The following is a 20,135-nucleotide window of genomic DNA, read 5'->3' as shown; positions in this document are numbered from 1 at the left end:
GGAAAAATCTTGTAGTTTCTTGAACGAGCTGACTTTAGGCAGCACTTCCGGACACAGGAGGCGAACGATCGTTCCAATTTCCTTCCGTGTTGCTTATTAGAGGAGTCGGGAAAGAAAAGACGGAAACACATAAGCCGGGTGGGGCGCCCAGCAAAAACCCTGTGCTCTTTCACAACCCTGATTACCACCTAGGTGTTTTAGCCCGAATGCCATAAGAAACTGACAGATTAAACGTTCAAGGCGGTAGCATCGAGGTTAAGGCCACCCAGAACTACGCCTCGTACGCGTTCATCAGCAAGGACTACGCCAAGTTTCGCAAGGAGACCAATTTCTTTGTACGTTTTTCATTCATTTCCTATTTTTAATCTTTTCGGGCATTCTCATATAACGAATAACTAACTTTTTAACGTATTTAAATAATTCCTTCTGTTCGCTAATCGACGCTTAAAAGTTATTGGAACAAACCGACCAATACGAGACGATCATTTTCTTAATAAATAAGAGATCATCCTCTCGTAAATTTCAACTTGGTACTTCTAGCGTCAAATGAATTTCACCTCGTCATTTTTTCCATTTCCTACTCAACGTTACAACGAAGTTATTCAAAACGACACGATCATTTCCTCAAATTTGAATTTTCCATTCCATCACCTGACCAGTATCTCGTGAATTTTCCACTCCATCACCTGATCAATATCTCGTGAACTTCAACGCACGCTGCACACGTTCTAATACAGCGACTATAATATCCTTTTAATTACAAATAGCTGAGGAGAGGAACGCAAGAAGCTGAAACGCTAATCCATCTTCCGTTTCACGAACAGTTTCCGAAGCATCGAACGTTAAGCGACAAAATCGTCGAGACAAATGATCGTATAATTGTTTCGAACGGGTAACAGTCGGCTAACAAATATGAGAACAGAGTCGATTCATCGAGGAGGACGGATCTCTCGGCGAGGAATGCATAGCGTTGCGTTCCTCGACTAACTAAGTTAAACGTCTGACACGGCGTCCGCTCGTGGCAGGATTGCATTAATTAAATTCCATCCCGCTTGTAAATCACGTGGCATCGGCCACGTACCAACCAAACCGTCTTTTATGACGATGGATGACAGGTGAAATCGGGGTTCGTGCCTATCAGACGATCAGACGCGTCCGGTTAAGATAAACTGCCTTATTGATCGTTCAATCGTCGATATTTTTTATTGACAAACGGTTGACATTTATGTCTGCTTGTTAATTTTGATAAATTTGGAAGTGCACTGACAACGAGCATTGTCTTGTCGCGCAACTTTCAGAAATATTGTCACGATAGTTAATAGGTAGATCGTACACGTTTACACGAATTTATATCAATATGAATATTTTCTAAATTATTTATATCTCGTGATATTTCCTATGTTTCGTATATCGTAAATCCGTATATCTTTCAGATCGTCCTATCTAACTCCGATCTATCTCAAACTGTCGTAATACCCCGTGATCCATTAGTACGTTTAATGGTACAATGCTTGCATAACGCGAATCTCTACGATTTAATTGCTCGACGATTCTCAATATCCAATGAGTCGTGAACTCGACAATTCGATCACTTAATAACTCGTTCGCTTAACAACCGAATAACTCTATCATTGACCATTTCCAATTAATTCGCTATTCATACGAAGCACTGATAGCCATTCCTTTCTATCGGTGATCAAGATTATATAGCAACGAAACTGATAATCGCGAATATTCCATGCAGCCGGCAGTTGATCAGACAAACCTAACCCACGCGAATGCTCTGGTCGAGGGACGCGGTCATCGAGTAGTCGAGGAACGAATCGATTCTAGTACGAGGCAGGTCGTGGAGGAATCTTCGGTCTCCACCGATTCTACATCCTGGCCATCCACCTTCGAGACCGACATTATGGACAACGAGATCCTCGAGACGGTGGACTACGTGAAATCTAGCCCGGCAATCGTCACTACCACTCCCGTCATCGTCGAAGAGGTAATTCTTGAGTAATACGAAGAAATTCGTGAAACGTTCGCAAAGTAGACACGAGACAGATCTTTCCTATTTTTCTCAGATTTCTAACATTCTAGATATTTCTAATATCTTTGATATTACATCGACGGAAACTAAAAAAGAAAAGAGGCCGTATAGATAAACATCGTTTTACAGTCAACGACGAGCGTGGACTCGACCACGCTGGAATCAACTTTGTCGATCAAGGATGACGATTTCTCGAATGACTCGTCGACGATTTTCTCGACGAACAGCGTTGGCGAGTCGACGACGATCAACGTGATCGAGGATCTGTCGTCGCAGGACGATACGACGACCACTACGACTAGGACGACCACCACGACTACGACGACGGCGACTAAGGAATCAACGACCCTGTTACCGGAAGCGAGCGGGATCGATACAGTGACGGAGTTACACGAGTCAGAGGAGGAGAAGATGCACAACGTGACCGTGAGGAACAAGAATACGACCCCGTCGACGAGCGGAAAGCTCGAGCAGGATTTCGAGCACGCCAACTCGACGGTTAGTGTGCAAACAAATCGCTCGAGGATAACAAATAAATCGAGGATACTCCAGTGGATACAAGCGAGACTCCCTTGGCTCGATCTCTTGGAAAATATTACCCAAACTCCGGATGGTTTATACTCGATTGACGGGAAATAGAGCAATTTTGATTAACATTTGCGTAATCGAAAATTGGATAAAGACACTATAGGCGTTTCTGCTTTTTTAATATTGTGAAATGCTTGTCGAAAATTTATTTGAACGTGACCTGAAGAGTACACGATGTAGGTATTGGTAGGATTTCATATAAGACGAGAAACGAAAGGGATTTTTATTAATATTTTTATTAATATTTACGTAATTGAAAATCTCAAGGACGGTATAGGTATTCTTACTTCGTGATATTTAAAAATATTTGATGCAAATTTAGTTGAATCACGAGTTTAGCAGCGAACTATGTAGACATTCGTAGGATTAGAGACAAAGTGAGAAATGGAGGGATTTCTATAAAAATTTGCGTAATCGAAAGTTAAGAGGAAAGAAACTTTCTAAATTTATGAAAAATCATAGGATCGTTCCTCTACGCGTGTCTCTTAAAATATTAGGCACGTTACACGCCGTTGACTTGACAATCGTTGATCGATTAACGTCTAGTTTGACAAGCAGTCGATATCAATTCGCGGATAGAGTCAAAACCATATAACCTGTTGCCATTAGGTGGAACCAGTGCAGACTACGGAGTCGATGGGCAAAGGGTCCGTCACCAGGACGTCATCCACCGTACTAATGCCGGACGACATTCTGGTGATGAACGTGACTGTGAAAACGAACGTCTCGGTAGGTCACATACATGGTGTGACCATCAACCCGATTAGATCGATCCCGCCGGATGTCGAGGCTATCCTGAACATCACTCACCGTGAGAAGGGCGAGGATTATGATTACGATTATAGCGAGCCAACGTTGCCGCCGTCGTTACCCAATGTTAGGTAAGGTAAATACTGGTTCATCAAGTTACTGAGAAATTGTGGACAGAAATTTGGGACAGACTGTTGATATTAGAAACGTATCGATTAAACGTAATAATGGAAGATTCTTTAAAATTATTGATATGTTTAATATTCGTTCTTTTCGTAGATGGAAGAGAGGATCGAGGATGATACTGGAAAATTAATTTTTATTGAAACGTTTAACGAAGGTTTATACAGTGTCGTAAATATTAAAAGAGAGGATACTTAAAATAGTATTAGAATATTCTACATATGTAGAGAGTATAGAATATTTCGCAATTAGATATACACTTTGTTTTTTAGTCAGATTCCTAATCTTCGCATTCCCGAGAACGAATAATAGAACTGAGAATAATTTCGTTCTACTTGAAAACAATTTTCCGCCAAACAGGATAACCAGATCATTGGGGATTAGTAAAAGTTTCCTATAAAGGAAACCTTCATTTTCTTTTCTTCGTTTGTTTTCTTATCAACTTGTGACTGGTAAAATTATACAAGATGGACCAGTTCTTAGCATCAATCTTCAAAATCTCATTTCAAAATTCGGGTTAAGCAAAATTTAAGATGCATTTCTGAGTAATTTTCCAAATTCCAAGAACGAAGAAAACTGCGGAACAAATTTAGGATAAATGGTTGAAAGAAATGAGAAATGGTTGGATTTATGCGTTTCCATACAGGATAATTCCGTTTGTGGCGGCGGACGCGTTGGTGAAAGACAAGACAGTCCCGTCCCCGGTTACCGGATATCCTTCCGGTTCGGTGGTAGTGCCTCCGGAGCTACGGCCCACCGACACCTCCGGATTTTACGATATCGCCACTCAGGAAAACAGATTCAGCCCGCCAGTGGAGACCGAAGGTGGGTCATATTTTAAACTCGTCCCACGGATACATTCTGCCACCCTCGTTCGCGTTTTACGTCCACCGTAAACCACGATTCTTCTCGCGGTGACACCTTCGAGGAGTAACGCTTTTACGTTTTTCTTCCCTTATTTTTTTCGTCTCTTTTTCCTGCTCAATGAGTTTTTAACAGCTGCTTGCGGTTTCATTAATGGGACCTTAGAAGCTTCTACTTTTATTCTTACTTTACTATTTCGTAGAAGTTTTAACTTGTTTTTCCCGTTTTGCTTCGTGGTACTGGGAACATTACAGACGTGTAATATAAATTGCATGCATATTCTTTTGAATATAGAATAATGAATACTAAGAAATAAATGCCTTAATCAGTTGTTTTCTTTGAACATTTCTTATCGTTTAGGTATTCGGTACGTCCTACTGATAATTAATTGAAGGCGTTACAATTTAACAAGTTGTACCGCAAGTGAATTCCCTATAGTTCTCGTTTCTGAATGTAACATTAATAGCTTCTTCCGTGTTTCTACTTTGAACTGGATTTGTTTTCCATAAGGTGGATTCGTGCCAAGGGAGCCGCCCTATTTCGACGCCCCTTACCATTCCACCGATCTGAATCTGGAAATCGGAACAGGCGTCACCGTGGTTCCGGCGCCAATCACCAATCCTCATCGTAAAAGCGATGGTAACGAACGTCTAATTTATTTCTTCGAATTCAGCTTTTTCTTATTAGTTTATTATTATTAGTTCTTATAGTTTTATTTATTATTTATAGTTTCTTATTAGTTTTATTCCGCTTTATTAGTTGCGTCACGCGAATCCATTGAGCTCGCATCTAATTGTACCGCTATGTACATCATATTGTCATCGAACAATCTATCTACGACAGTCGTAAATTTTTATTGCTAGCTTTTTCATTGAAGTAAAAAATTGTAATTTTTCAAGTAATTTCTTGGCTGTTTCACAAGCGGAGGAACAATTCGCGTTATAGAGAGCTAGATTATAATTTAAAAATAATTTTAAGATTCAGGCGGCCGAGAAAATTTCGAAGCTGGCGAGTTCAACGAGATTCTCCGCTTTTGTTTCATAAATCTCAGCCAGCAACTGTCTCTTCGAGAATATGGAGTACCGTCACGGGGAGATTGTGCCGAGCAGCAGTATCTGCGTGATTTGCATGTGCTACTACGGCGAGGTAGTGTGCTCCACGGAAAAATGTCCACCTCTGAAGATCGGATGTAGAAGGATCAACACCGAAGAGACGTGTTGCGGAAAAATCGTCTGTGGTACGAAAAATTTTACACGACGAAGAAGTCTTTGAAAAAACCTTTGATAGAAGAATATTTCTTTAAAAATTGTTTGAATTACCTTTGCTGTTCGCCTTGTTTCAATTTTAATTTTCTAAGAAAAAGTAGATCTCACTGTGAGATGTATTTCTGCTCAACGATTAATTGGTACATTATTGATTTAACACAGAAGAAATGGAATTATATCTTGTTTAATTCTCAATCTTTTGTCTGGGGAGTAAATAGGCGAGGTTTGATATATTGTATTAATTATGATCAAGCGAATTTTTCTCAGATAAGAGAAAAATTATATTATTTTGTTATTTCTAGACTGTTTGTCCTCTCAGTTTACCTTACCTCAAACAATTATTATAAGCATTTCTTCGTCATTTATACATCCAAATTCCATAATTCTCTAGCATCCTCCTATTTCCAAAAAGATTACGTTGGAGAGTTAAAATGTTTTTCAAATACAATTTAATCAATAACAATTCTATCACGTATCGACTCTAACATTTCGATTACTTCCAGTAGAAGCAGAAGAATCACCAACGGTTGTGTTAGACCGTGCGGACGCCACTGCACCATCGCTACATCAGCCGATAATATTTCCAGACCCATTCCGCGACGTGATAAAGACAGAACCAGCTCCTGATCTGCCTTCCCTGATCGAGGACATGATTCCTTACCTGGTAGAACATGGAATCACCACTTCAAGGCCATCGAGTACCAGCACTCTAAAGCCTCTGCAAGCAAACTTTGATTTCGTGGATAAATTATCTCTTCTACGTCCACCGTACAGACCAGAAGAAGATCCAACCAGACTAATCACCAAGAATAAATATAATCTGAGTCAAGATGGACATATAAAAGAAGCAATCGCTTCAAATTACAACACCAAAGAAACTGAACAAACTTTGGATCGTGTTTCCGAAACGATTCCCAAAAAGGTTGCTTCCTCAACCATGGATCATACTACCAAGAAACAAGAAGAACATGCTATTTCTTCTTTTAATACAACGAACTCTGATCTCGTGAAATTAAATACTTCGCAAATCAACGACGCTAATATCTCGTCTGAGTCGAAGCTCGGAGATTCTTTGACAAAAGTTAATAATTCTAAATTTTACTCGACTACGATCAAACCATCTTCCGGAGCTAATACAGAGCTGGATGAACCTATATTTTCTCTGGATACTGTTCTGGATCTGTTATTCTCTTCAGATACAAGTAACAATGAGAATAATAAAGATACAAAGACGACAGAGACATCGACTACTAGCAGATCGACTGCAAACGTTAGTGACCAATCAGAGGATGACAAAGTGTCTTCCAAAGTGAGCGAGAAGATGGAGGATCATGTGACAGAGACTGGAACGCCGTCTAAGGTTCTAGAGAATGAAATTCCTATGTCGGTAGCTAGCTTGCTAAAATTGGCTGGATGTAATATCTACGGAAGGATGTATCGCGTTGGAAGGATCATTACCGAGCTCTCTGGACCTTGTCTAGAGTGCAGGTGCACGGAGATCGGGGTACAGTGCAAGCAGCTCAAGTGTTGATCGAAGTTGGCCGTGCTCGGGCCAAGCTGTTTTCCTTGCAATTAGGTTCGTTCGAGTTAATAGATTCACTGCTGCCTCGATACGTTTCCAAGGGATAGTTTGAGGAAAGGTATGGAGGATCTCAGTTCGAGCTACGGAGTATGTGGCTTGCGAAGAACTGTCGATTGTTATATTGTTGGAGTAAATTTTCGAGAGTGATGGGTAAAGAGAAGGTGAACGCGAGAAGGTAGGAAGAATTTGGAATTGTCTTCCATTATCGCAAAGTTAATGCGTTAATGTTAAATTATATCGATTAAAGTATGTCAGCGTTGAATGTTTTTAGTAAAAAACGAAAAACATGTCAGTTGCTCTTAAACTAGTTGTATTTTTGACTGGATAGTTTGACTTTTGCGAAGAAATCTTGATGAAAATTTTATTCTTTAATTATGGAAAATCATTCTTTATTTCTCGAGTGAAAGTATTTACAGTGAGCGGTGAATGTGTTAATTCCTCGAATCGGAATTATAGCTCTCTGTTTCGTTCAATGATTAGCTTGTTGTAAGGCGATGCCACGAAGGGAATTCTGAATAATTGACAAAATTTGAGGCACATTCCGAGATTCGAAGTCTCTCTCCCTCTCTCTCTCTCTCTCTCTCTCATTACGTATCCTTATAATAGCAATCTATAATCCACGTTAGAAACCTCGTAACCACGACGCTACAGAGTAATTTTAACTGCAATTCCGTGATGTTGCACGCTTGGAAGTTTCCTTATATGCATGTAGATGTGTCACACAATAACAGCTATTTCACAACCCATTTAGTCACTGAATTAATTTACGCATCCAATAAAATGATTTTGATATTTAAAATTCTATATTTATCGGTCACTTATTTGGACTATCTGAATAATTTTGATTCAGTAAAGATCATAAAAAAGAAATTTATGTATAGTTTCAACCTGAGCATTCTTCATTCAAATTCTTTGATCAAACGCTCTTTGATCAAATGTAAATTGGAACCTAATCCTAATTTAAAGCAAATTACAATTACAATTGGCTCTCAATTAAACTTTACGTCTATAAATCTCTGATCCAGGAACAATTTTGATTACAATTAAACCTAGATTAGAAACAAATACTCGAACCTTAATCTACTATCTAAACTGTACTTCAACCTATTCCAACCAACTGCAATCAAATTCATTAATCACCTCGGGGGCAACATTCGTCTCCTTTTCCCTAAAATTCGCTCGCTCTTCAAATCCCATCCAAAGTCAATTTCACCAAGTAATACACTTTAATTCACCCCCTAATTTAACCAACCCTTTGCGATCACTCGAAAATCGTATCTTTCAATTATATTTTCTTCGCCCACTTGGCTGGATAGGAATTTTGTCCAAATGGAAGGAGGTAGGAAACTCTTCGACTCTCGTCCATTGGCCAGCCTATGGAACGTTACTCATCTGGCAAGGATCCACAGTTTTGCGAAGATCGATCAGGATGTAATTTTGAGGGATAGCGGTTCCGTGCTCTGCAAGGATAAGTGGATAAAGACGGAAGTTGCCGCCCCAATCCCCATTTTCTCCCCGTTAACCGGGAATTAGCCTGCTACAAGGGTGGTCCGTGTTCCGTTTTGATTTATTCGTGCGATTTCGATAGACTTCGAATGAATCGGTTAAGCGGCAGAGACACAGTTTCTGAAATGGAACAAAATCTTGGCGGCTGAAATTATCGAGACGTTGGGTTTTAAGATAATTTGCTCGTGGAATTTCATTTGTCGCTTTGGTTAAAGGAATATTCCGATTTGGAGGCGTAATTTTTGCACGACATTTGAAATAAAAATTTATTAGAGAACTATAGACCAAAACGCTTGATGTTTGGTATTAAGTTTATTTTGGGTTTCCGATTTGATTGACCTTATTCTTTATCTTTGTTATTATTCTCATAATCATTTTCAATGGGTTTCATGTTATTCGCGTGTTTAAAGACGTGCCTCTGATTTATACGTGTCTAGGTGGTTTTGTGCCAACAGGGTAGTAAATTATTCCTTGGATTATAATTATTTTCACAAAGATCTTCGTCACCTTTTCATTTCGATATATTAAGATTATGCTTAATATTGTGGCAGTGATTGCGACCAATAATAATCCCATTAATAATACCCTTTTATGCAAATGTGAGAAGGGGATTGCAGCCTATTTGACTATAATAAGAACTTGTCGTGACTGAAAAATGCTTAGGAAGCATTATTACAGGCACATTCAATATTACGCCGGAGCCCTTTCTTCGACGCTACAATTTCCATTAAAAGTTTCATGTTAGTTCCTCCTCTATGAAAGATAACTTAAAGAATTTTGATCGAACGTTACGACAAAAATGTTTAAAACGCATCAATCTTTTCAAAAAAATCATCAAACTTCGACCCTACGATTTCAACCGAACCTGTTGATAGCCTGTTATAGTAATTGATTGCAAACGATTAAGTAAAAGAAATTAGGATAAAAAGATTAAAAAAAAAAAAACAAAACAAAACAAAACAAGCGAATCTCGGAACGATTGCCAATAATTCTATTTATTTCAAGCTACAAAGCTCTTTGTTACAATAATTCGTGGTTTTATCAGTGGCATCGCGATCACCATAGTTGCATTTAACCTGTATGTTATTTTTTTATTCACTAGACCCCCGTATACTGAGTGGACATAATTAATTATAATCTGTCGTGATTCGTACGCTGCGGTGCTATAAAACGATCGATCTACGATCGGATTTTCATCGATTTCGTCGAAAGTTCTTCCGCGTCGTTTATCGATTTAGAAACGAGTTAACTTACTGTCACGTGCTATCATTTAGATCGTAAGCTTAGTTAGTAATTAATCGAACGTAATCAATGGAGACAAGCGACGCTGTAATCGAATTAGTAGAACGATTCCTCCGTGAACCTTTCTTTCTTCGCTTTTTCCTTTCTTCCTCTTCGATCCTTTCGTTTCTTCCCTTCTCTTCAACTTTCTTTCGTCGTTTTAAGAATTGTAAGGACACCGTGCCGGAAACGGATCACGGGAAAGCGTAATCGTTTCTGTATCGCGTTAGCAAGGCCGTAAATTCGCGCCGAATGCCGCACAGAGGCTTGTACTTATATATGTATATATATATACACAAACATATATATATATATATATGTTTTATTGTACGATTGTCGTAATAAACATTTACGGAACTCAGCATCGTAATTTTTTCGCTAATCCTTTAAGCAATTTTAAGGGAAAAAGTGGCATTACATTTGATGTTTTCGCAGTTAGAAATGTTCCAACTATTTGTCGATCATTCGACGCGTTCGAAAGTATATTTTTACAGTTTCGAAGAACTAAATCGAACTGTTTCGCGTAATGTTCTTGTAATTTAGATTACGATACGTAATTTACGTATTAATTAGTCACTATATAGTTCATATATATGGTTCATTAACGTGTCCGCTATTTATTATTTTAACGTTATTTATTATTTAATTGATTTTGATAGTCGTAGGTTTGATTTGGTAGAAGAAGCAAATCGATATGTCCTAGAGTGTCTGTTGGAATCACCAAAATTTTGCTGCTTTCTTCGTCAATTCGACGGAGAAGTATAATAGCAAGAATTTACGTAAAAATTCTCTTACCTTCCGGTCGAATCACATTCGATCTTCTCCTAATCGTTCGACCATCGTCACGAAACATCGATCGTTCCAGCTATCAATCATTTATAACAGGAAATTATCCGCAAAATTGGACTAAATCGGGCCGTAGCGTGTGTTTGTTGAAGGTAAAAGGCAACAGGATTACGGGAACCGTGGAACGATTTCGACTTTATTGCAGGCAATCGATTGTTTCGATACACAGTGGAGAGGTGACAACCCTCCGTTAAATATGCCCGTGATCAAATCACAGCGTATATAATCGTATTTATATTTATATCCAATTAGTCGGTTGTATTTACAGATATATTCGTATTATCATTACTATTATTATTATTATAATTATTAATCGTGTCGACGTAGGTTTCGTAACACTAACATAATCACAGCCAGTTCGCCTCGTGTGTGTCTGTATACCTGTCTGTATATCTGTAAGTGTATAATAATATCGATAAACAAATACATAGGTACAGTGATCGACTAAATTGCCGGAGAGAACACATCTTCTTCCATTCGGATTGCCCACAAATAATCGTCATTGAAAATTACGGTGAAAAGCGGTTGACTTTACAAATATCCTTAAGATCTTTCCGCTTCTTGATTCGACGTTCTTTTATCTCCTTAAAAGATTATTTTCCTGAATAATATTATTTGAATAATGAAAGAACAAAAATATCTTGGACGTAAATCTTATTGTCTAATGGAGCAGCCACTTCTTTTCTTATCTTTAGTAATACGTGGGAATAAAATCAATGGATAGGGATAAATTGTTAGTCGATGAAAATATTTGAAAAATTTGTTTCACGAATTTTGTATTATCGATTGCACGTTTCATCGAGGCGTAAATACGAAAAGACGAATTTTAGAAAATTTGTGGGTAATCTGAACACGATTCGGCGCGCTACTTTACTATCGAGTAAGTACTACGTACAGTTATAAATGTATTGTTTTCCGGTTTTGGCAGCATCGTTAATGCATCGTCGCGGCTTAACCAAAGGAAACGCGATTAAACCATAAATCGGGCTCTCGAATGAGAATATTCCTTTCATTTGCTCGAAAAGCTTGAATTCCTTTTTATCGTTCGTATCCAGCCGGTTTTCAAGATCTTCGATTTACTTTTCCGCCGTTTAAAATTCTCAACGAGCTTCTAACAAAATTAATTAGACGTTTTATCGGAGATTTTCCACTTAAATTCACCAACTTTTAGTTTCTTTTCGTTAGAGACGCGGAAATTCTTTTCTCGTCTCGGCTCTTTTTGCTTCGAATCGGTTGAAAATCGGAATTCTTGAAAATCTACGATACGTTTTCTGGATTTGATGAAAAGAATCCAAGGAAGAGCATTTTAACAGCGCTTCTTATCCCCTAACAGCCTTCAAAGATCTGATCCTTTCATCCCTTTTCTCTGTCCGTGTTCTACTGCACAAGAATTGGTCGACGGGCAATTTGTTGCCTGAAAGTTCAACTACGAGTCGTTTTCTTAGTCCGTCGATTATTTTTAGTAAAATAGTCTGTGATAATAATTACTTTCCCTTCCCATTTTTCTTCTATCACACGCATACTTCGATTAATTAGCCAATTCCTCGAACGAATTTTCCATTACTGATCACAGTAATTATCCTTTTCCATTGCACAATTCCTTTGCCAAAAATTCCATTGTCAAACGTAACAATTATATTCTTACAGATAACACTAATTAAACTCCTTCGACCCTCTATAACACTGTAAAATTGAGACTCAAAAATTGTTTATTCGTATATCTACACTCTCTAAATCTTACTCTATTTCCTTAAGCCATCAAACGATCATCTTAGAAAACGACTGTTAAACAATTTATTAGTAATAATTCTTAGCCTTCGATTATTACGTTAAAACAAAAATTCAACGATTAACTAGAATCTTTTTTATCATATACGAAAACTAAAAAAAAAAAAAAAACAAAACAAGCGATGGTTATAGAGGGTTAATTAACCGATAAAAGTGCAATCACTCTCATTTAACCCCTTACGTTTAACGATCCCTTACGATCTTAATAATTCGAATTATAATAACTTAATAAATCGTGCTTTTTTCCACCAAAAATTGTCTCAGATTAACATAATTGTCCATACCAGCGCAACATCTTAACAACACCTATCGATAAAAAATAAGTTCACAATTTCCACAATCTGCAGGTTTGAAACCAAAATGAAAATCTCAACTATCCATTGTTTCGAACATTACGAAACCTTCTCTTGTTGAATCAAATCTGTAATTTTCGCATAGTTTATGTCTTGACGTCGCAAGACAAGAGGTCAAATTGCCGTGGAATTTTCATAGAAGCGAGAATCGCGGAAAAACACTTTCCGCGTAGAATTAAAGATTACAACGTCGTAAATGTAAAAGCGCACGGGACAACGGAGATTTTTAATTTCTCTGCTCTGGACGTGGAAAAAGAAAGGATACGCGGGGCAAGGAGAAGCAACTAAGAGCCGCGTTCGAAATTCTGCCCACGTTCGCATTCGCGTACGCGTGAACACCCCACGCGTCGTTTCCGCGTTTCTCGGAATTTTCTGCGCGCGTTTACCTCCATTAAATTCTCCTATTCCGTCGTCTCTTCTATTCTCTCATCGCATACTCGCGAATGATATACTCTCACCGATCGATTCAGTGGGATAGGATTACTCGACTGATTTCTGGCTGCAAGTTGCCGGGGATAGGCTGAGTAACAACCCCTTTGCGCTCTCTCCACCTTTGCGACAGCGTCTCTCATTTGGATGTGTGACATGACTCAAGTTGCCGATCGCGATACGAAGATTCGTTTTCGAAACGTTAATTTTGATTACGAATTCTCGAAGTTGTAGGGTTTGACGACTTCTAGATGGGAGTTTTCAAAAGATAGTTTGTTCTGGTTATCAGCAAATTAAACTCGAGTGCTAACGTTGACGCGATATTTCATTTGGAATATTTTTTTTTTTGGGGGGGGGGTAAAGTTACATTATAAAATTTGTATTCTCTTAATATCGCAATTACGAAAAAAAAAATTGCAGCGATTCAGCTGAAATTCGCCAATTGTATAAAGTTTATGGAAATGGAAACGTCCTTAAGAATACCATAAGCTGAATACTCCTTGGTCCTTCGGTGGATATTTAGGTAAACTCGTAGCTTTATGAACACGACCGAAGAAGCAGAATTCCAGGGTTCTTAATTTAAATCTTAATTTAAATTAATCATTGAAGAGATTTGCTTCATCTTTTAATATATTGCTCCACGGAGGAGTGAATAAATATATCCGTGTGGCGAAGATCACCGATATGGGCAGTGTATCAATAAAATTGTCTATTATGAAAAGAAATTGCAGCGATTCAGCTGAAATTCGCCAATTGTATAAGGTTTATGGAAATGGAAACGTCCTTAAGAATACCATAAGCTGAATACTCCTTGGTCCTTCGGTGGATATTTAGGTAAACTCATAGTTTTATGAACACGACCGAAGAAGCAAAATTCCAGGGTTCTTAATTTAAATCTTAATTTAAATTAATCATTGAAGAGATTTGCTTCATCTTTTAATATATTGGACCACGGAGGAGTGAATAAATATATCCGTGTGGCGAAGATCACCGGTATGGGCAGTGTATCAATAAAATTGTCCATTATGAAAAGAAATTGCAGCGATTCAGCTGAAATTCGCCAATTGTATAAGGTTTATGGAAATGGAAACGTCCTTAAGAATACCATAAGCTGAATACTCCTTGGTCCTTTGGTGGATATTTAGGTAAACTCATAGTTTTATGAACACGACCGAAGAAGCAGAATTCCAGGGTTCTTAATTTAAATCTTAATTTAAATTAATCATTGAAGAGATTTGCTTCATCTTTTAATATATTGCACCACGGAGGAGTGAATAAATATATCCGTGTGGCGAAGATCACCGGTATGGGCAGTGTATCAATAAAATTGTTTCTTTTAAACAATGCAACGAGCAGGATGGCTTAAAGTTTTGGATAGAGAAGAAAAATCAGTCAATTTCTATCGAGTATTCGTATTATAGATGAAGAATCGTAGAGGACGAGGAAGAAGAAGACACGAGTGATTCATTATTGAGGGAAAATTGTGGTCAGTTGGGAAACTGTATTGCGGTGGTCCTTGTACACTCGCCATCAGAGAAATTCGTGGCAACAGGGCAATTCTCTGAAATTCGTCGTCTAAGCATCCTGTTCATGCAAATGTGTCCTGTGAATCGTCAGAGGAGCGCGCGGTGTGTCACCTCCGTCGTATCGTCCTCGTGTCTAAGGCACGAGCCTCCTGGGAAACCTTACTAATGAGTCCATTAGTAGCTCCAGAACGAAATGCCAACTCCTCCTGTCTTTTCATTCATCTCTTTCTCTCTTCTTTATAGTATCACATTATATAAAAATCAATATTAACTCTACGATAGACTTACTATCTCTATTATTTATAGTAAACCATAGAAATATTAAAGATCGAGAAATCTTCCATTATGGAGGAAATGTCTTGCGTATGTCTGTGTTATAGGGGGACGGAACACTGGCAGTGTTTGCAAATTTGGAAGTTTAGAAAGTTAATTTTGATCCCGTTTTGGGAAACTTGGGCCATGTCCTTGAGCATATTTTAGAAGAACTTTCTCGGATTTAGGCTCGTGAATATCATGTGGCAAATACAAAGTGGCAATTTATTTATGGATTTACGTAGAGGACTACGTCCTAATTGTTGAATCGAGAATACATTTGCTTTCTGAGACAGACGAGCAACATTTTAACGTAGCGATTGTCAAATGAAAGAATCGGAGCGCAAAGGGGGTAAATCGAATGCGCACGAGAAGTACTTGAAAAAGCGCGAGAAGTAAATCTGATCTAGCAACTACGACAAATGAAAATACATAATGGAAATCGAAGATGAAAATATATAAAAATAAAGTCTAAGGAAAGTTCAAGAAATCGGAAGAATATTGGGATAATACTTTGGACGATTAAAATTGCGTTTCAACTAAAATTCACACGTGTAAATCTACGATATAATACTCAGAAACTCAAAAGCAAAGAAAACCACAGATAGATAAGAGGAAATAAATTTTTGAATATGAAACGATTTGAACGCGAAAAATTATAGTAGATCGAGACATATAACTTTCGAATGGTAGTCGTGCGATTTTTCAGAAGAAAATCAGGTCGTTCCGCGACGCGTCATCTTTGACGACAACGACGTCCTCGACTCGACGACCATCCACCTTAACGGGAAAACGCATCGTTGGGACGACGAATCGAGGGATCGTGAAATGCATTTCTCGAGTCGCGCAATTTTCTCTCCCGGTTTCATCCACGGTATCGGTTGGGAAAAAAGAGTGATAAGAGAAATTCGTCGTTCGCAGCCGCTTTTTAAATAACGAATACCCAACTTATCGTTACTTTAATCGGTATTTTATAGCGAAGAATTATCTTAGAACATCCTTATCAACTATTTATCCCTATTTATTCCTGGATACGCACAAAAATCAACGAACGTCAGTTTTCAAATCGCCAAGATAATAAAATTGTCGAATTAAAGATATTTCTAATTAACAAAGGAATTTCTAATAGTAGGTGTTCAAGTATGGAGGACAATTATTAAATCGTTCTAAACGTGATCGATTAAATTTGATTAAAATTAGTTGTTTAGAAATAAATCTTTGCTCTCAATTAGCAGTTACAAGACATTTTTCTACAATCGTGAAAGTGTTGCTTTTTTATAGCAAATTTGCAAGAGTAAAATGCATAATTTATGGAGGAAAATTGTCTTTACAAGAAACTCTGTTTTCATCTTAAAGCTTTAGGATTTAAAGATCCTTCGATAATGAAAAAAAGAGAAAATAGGGAAAAAGCTTGGAAATTACAGCATGCAATTTGTACAACAGGTATTTCTTGATTGAAAAATTATCCGATGTGTCCATAAATGAAGTGAACTTGAAAAACGACTTTTTTTGGAAAAGTACACGCAACATAATGTCTCTCTTGTTCATCGATTTTCGCGCTACCAGAAACAACGGTCTACCAATACGTTACCAATCAACGGATTTCAGGCTTACTACTAGTCAATTGTACAGTCGTCGCCTCGGCAACTATCTGCCGATCGACATCATTCGTTACAGTTCTCGTGCCATTGTCCTGAACGCTTCGATTCAACAAAATCATCTTATCCACCTATTAAACGCTCTTCTTTCTCTCTCACCTCCGAACTTTCACGAATCAGTCTTTCACTCACCGTTTCGTCGAACGAGAACACAAAACAAGATTCATACCTTTGATTCTCCACTCGATTGTACAATTTCTCTTTACATCAAGTACAGTCTAAAGTTCTACAGCGATCTCTAAGAAGTCCAACTTCTTTAATCTTTTTGACTTTTCCTTCTATCGTTTCTTTTGCCTAAGAAAGACGAACGTTTCACGTTTTCTTCGTCCGCTAAATGTACAGCAAAAGTGCGAAAAGCTATGCTTTTAACTTTTCCTTTATTCTACCAGGGGCTAAGGTCGAACGTTCGTATCAGTTTATCTTTGAATAGTCTGCTTTCTTCGACCTTTGCTTTTAATCTTTTTTCCATCCATCGAGAACTAAAAAGAAAATTGAAATTATATACGAAATTTATTTTCCAATAGTCTATTTTCTTCAGCTTTCGTCCAATCTTTTCTGCATAGCCACTGAGTAACCAGCAAAGAGTATTTTATTATTATCGATCACACTCATTATCGAACACTGTCTAACTTCCGATTTCAATCTGTTCTTCATCCACCTAGGAACTGAAGTAAATTGAAACTATATCACCAAGTTTTAACTCTCGACGATCTATTCCCTTCAATTTCTCCTTTCAATTTATTCCTCCTTCGTTGAAAGTTAAGGTCTAAAGTTGAACAACCAAATCCATCGTTTCACATGGCACGCATTATCGAAGAACCAAATCAGTAGTTTCCTTGATCTCTACTTTCAACATTCTGCTATTTATCAAACACATGGTCAAACTTACTGATCCCATCATTATACGGTGCAACTCTTTCAATTTCTTCTTTCTATCTTTTCTCCGTTCGTCGAGGGTGCAATTAAAAGTTCTACGTTCACCGTTAAACAATCCCAGTCCCGTCAATTCCTTCTCCCCGTTTCTTTTCAATCCTCGTACAATCGAGAGTTCTACATCCATCTCCAAATAGAATTCTACGCCTCTTCCAGAAACCAGCTCCTCCGCTTTCATCCAAACAAACACCAAAAAGCGTCAAGTCGAAGTTTCCTATTCATCTTGGCGTCTTAACATTGATGAGTGCAATAAAGAATCGCGATATAAGCGATTTATACGACGCGTCCATTCTTCGTCGAAACGACGTCGATTCGTCAGCCGTTGGAACAAACGTTGGCCACGAGCAACGACCTCTCGTAATCCCACGATTAGAGACAGCTTGGCCAACGTAAATTTCCAGAATATCTTTCTGCTCCTTCCCGCTAGCCGAATACATCAGGCAGAAATTGAAGAACGGCTAGACCTTGCAGAGAAGTATACTAAACGCAGACAGGATGCTATAGTTCTTTCGAAAAGGAGACCCTTGATCATTCCTGTCGATACAGTCGAAGAAACTTGAATCGAGCCAGCTGGAATTTCAGGCAATTTTCTTTCTTCTTTCTCTCCCTAAGATTGGTTTAGATTGCTCTCGCTTTTTATATTTATTTATTTATTTGTTTATTTATTTTTTTTTTTTTTGGTTGATCGATTGATCTTGCTTTTTCTTTATTTTTATTTTTTATCTATTTTAGGCGATTCATTCGGTGAGTGGTTCTCTTCTGGCAGTTTCGGTAAAGGTAAATATTATTTCGATAGAAATCGCTGGACCGTTTACTCGGTTTTAATTCCTCAACGATTTTCGTTCCCTTAAATATTTAAATATTTGTTGCGGAAAGTCTTTCTCCTTTTGTAATTAAACGCACGCTTTTCTCGGCTTGATAAACTCTAAGTTTAGCCAAGTTCTTAATAAGAACATGTATCTTTGTCCCTCTTCTGCTCTCTTCTTCCTTCGATAGATACATTTCCTTCCATCTTCAATTTTCTTCTTCTCAATTTTATATCCGACAATCGCTGCAAATAAGAAGCCTTCTACTCCTTCAACCTAATTATTCATTCAACTGAACAGTTCGAAGCATCTCTTCTTCCATGCGTATCGCAACAACGACTTGCAAATAGTCTTCAATCGTAATACCTCCCACGAGCTTCTTACTCTTCTCTCCATTTAATTGTTTACCCATTTGCACGGTGTACAAAATTTGTTATTCCACGCGTATCGCAACAACAGTCTGCGAGTAGCTGCTCCAATCGATTTACGTCCACGTTGTACATCCACCACTTGCCCTTTAACAGAGCACGATGCTTTTCTGTTCCGTTTCATTTATATCCAACGTCTTATTTTTCCTTCCATCTAATTGTTCACCCATTTGCGCAGTTCGAACAACAATTTTTCTTCCACGCGTATCGCAATAACAATCTACAAATTCTCACCTCACCGTAATACATTCGCCGACATATTTTTTCAACGATGCTTCTCCGTTCCATTTACAATTCCGTATTACTTTTGCTTGCAAATTCGAGAAATTTTTAGTTCCGAAAGTTCTTCGTCTTTAACGTTATCTTCCAATTCTGTTCCTTTTTCTTCCTTCTTTTTTTTCTTTCTTCTTTTCTCATAATTTCACGCGATCCCAACTTCGACGACGATCATTTCTTTCCCTAGGTCCGAGCAACGTCGTAAAAATTTTCCCATTGCCAGCGAGTTGCGCGATTTCCTACTCGAAAACGCTCTCGGCGGCCTCTCTGATCTTGACGATGAGGAAGGACCGTCTGCAGAGCTTGACGAGCAGCTCGATCCTCTGTCAGGAGGGCTTCCTCAGCTGTGGCAACGCGATCACGTAGATGTTGCCCAAAATGGCGCCAACCACGAGCAGCATCACGCTGATCGCGCTTAGAAGTCGCACGAACCTCACGAATCTTCGTCCTCTAGCGTCTTTCTTGCTTTGATTCGGGAACACTGCCAGGCCTAGGAGTGGCCCTGCCAGGGCGCCAGCCACGTGAGCTGCCCAACCGACTCTACCGCAACCGAGCAGTGCTGGAATTGGAAGTGACGCGACGTCTGCGCTTGCTAAGAGTAACACGGCACCTAGACGCCAGCCGGCGTAGCGGAGTTCTCCGTGACACTGGAAATTAAAGACAGAGAAGAGTCATGAGTCAATGTTCGACGAGTGGTTGGTAGATAAAAGTTGTTCGTGTTTG

General features: G+C 38.5%; 2 protein-coding genes across 2 annotated transcripts in view; one reads left to right on the top strand and one right to left on the bottom strand.

The window, feature by feature from the left end:
- LOC117154045 (uncharacterized) overlaps window positions 1–10,418 on the top strand; it is a 67,527-nt gene extending 57,109 nt beyond the window's left edge. The window contains exons 10-17 of the mRNA XM_076617551.1: window positions 241–335; window positions 1,745–1,993; window positions 2,168–2,536; window positions 3,236–3,507; window positions 4,206–4,384; window positions 4,934–5,062; window positions 5,475–5,660; window positions 6,192–10,418. Coding sequence (XP_076473666.1) covers window positions 241–335; window positions 1,745–1,993; window positions 2,168–2,536; window positions 3,236–3,507; window positions 4,206–4,384; window positions 4,934–5,062; window positions 5,475–5,660; window positions 6,192–7,219 — 2,507 coding nt within the window. The 3' untranslated portion in view covers window positions 7,220–10,418. The remainder of the gene's footprint in view (window positions 1–240; window positions 336–1,744; window positions 1,994–2,167; window positions 2,537–3,235; window positions 3,508–4,205; window positions 4,385–4,933; window positions 5,063–5,474; window positions 5,661–6,191) is intronic.
- A 593-nt stretch (window positions 10,419–11,011) lies between these two features.
- rho-6 (serine protease rhomboid 6) overlaps window positions 11,012–20,135 on the bottom strand; it is a 171,892-nt gene continuing 162,768 nt past the window's right edge. The window contains exon 5 of the mRNA XM_076617030.1: window positions 11,012–20,059. Coding sequence (XP_076473145.1) covers window positions 19,739–20,059 — 321 coding nt within the window. The 3' untranslated portion in view covers window positions 11,012–19,738. The remainder of the gene's footprint in view (window positions 20,060–20,135) is intronic.

This window comes from Bombus vancouverensis, chromosome 3 (assembly GCF_051014615.1).
Source record: "Bombus vancouverensis nearcticus chromosome 3, iyBomVanc1_principal, whole genome shotgun sequence".
Taxonomy (NCBI): domain Eukaryota; kingdom Metazoa; phylum Arthropoda; class Insecta; order Hymenoptera; family Apidae; genus Bombus; species Bombus vancouverensis.
Note: the sequence above shows the minus strand (reverse complement) of the source record. Positions and strands in the feature narration are given on the sequence as shown.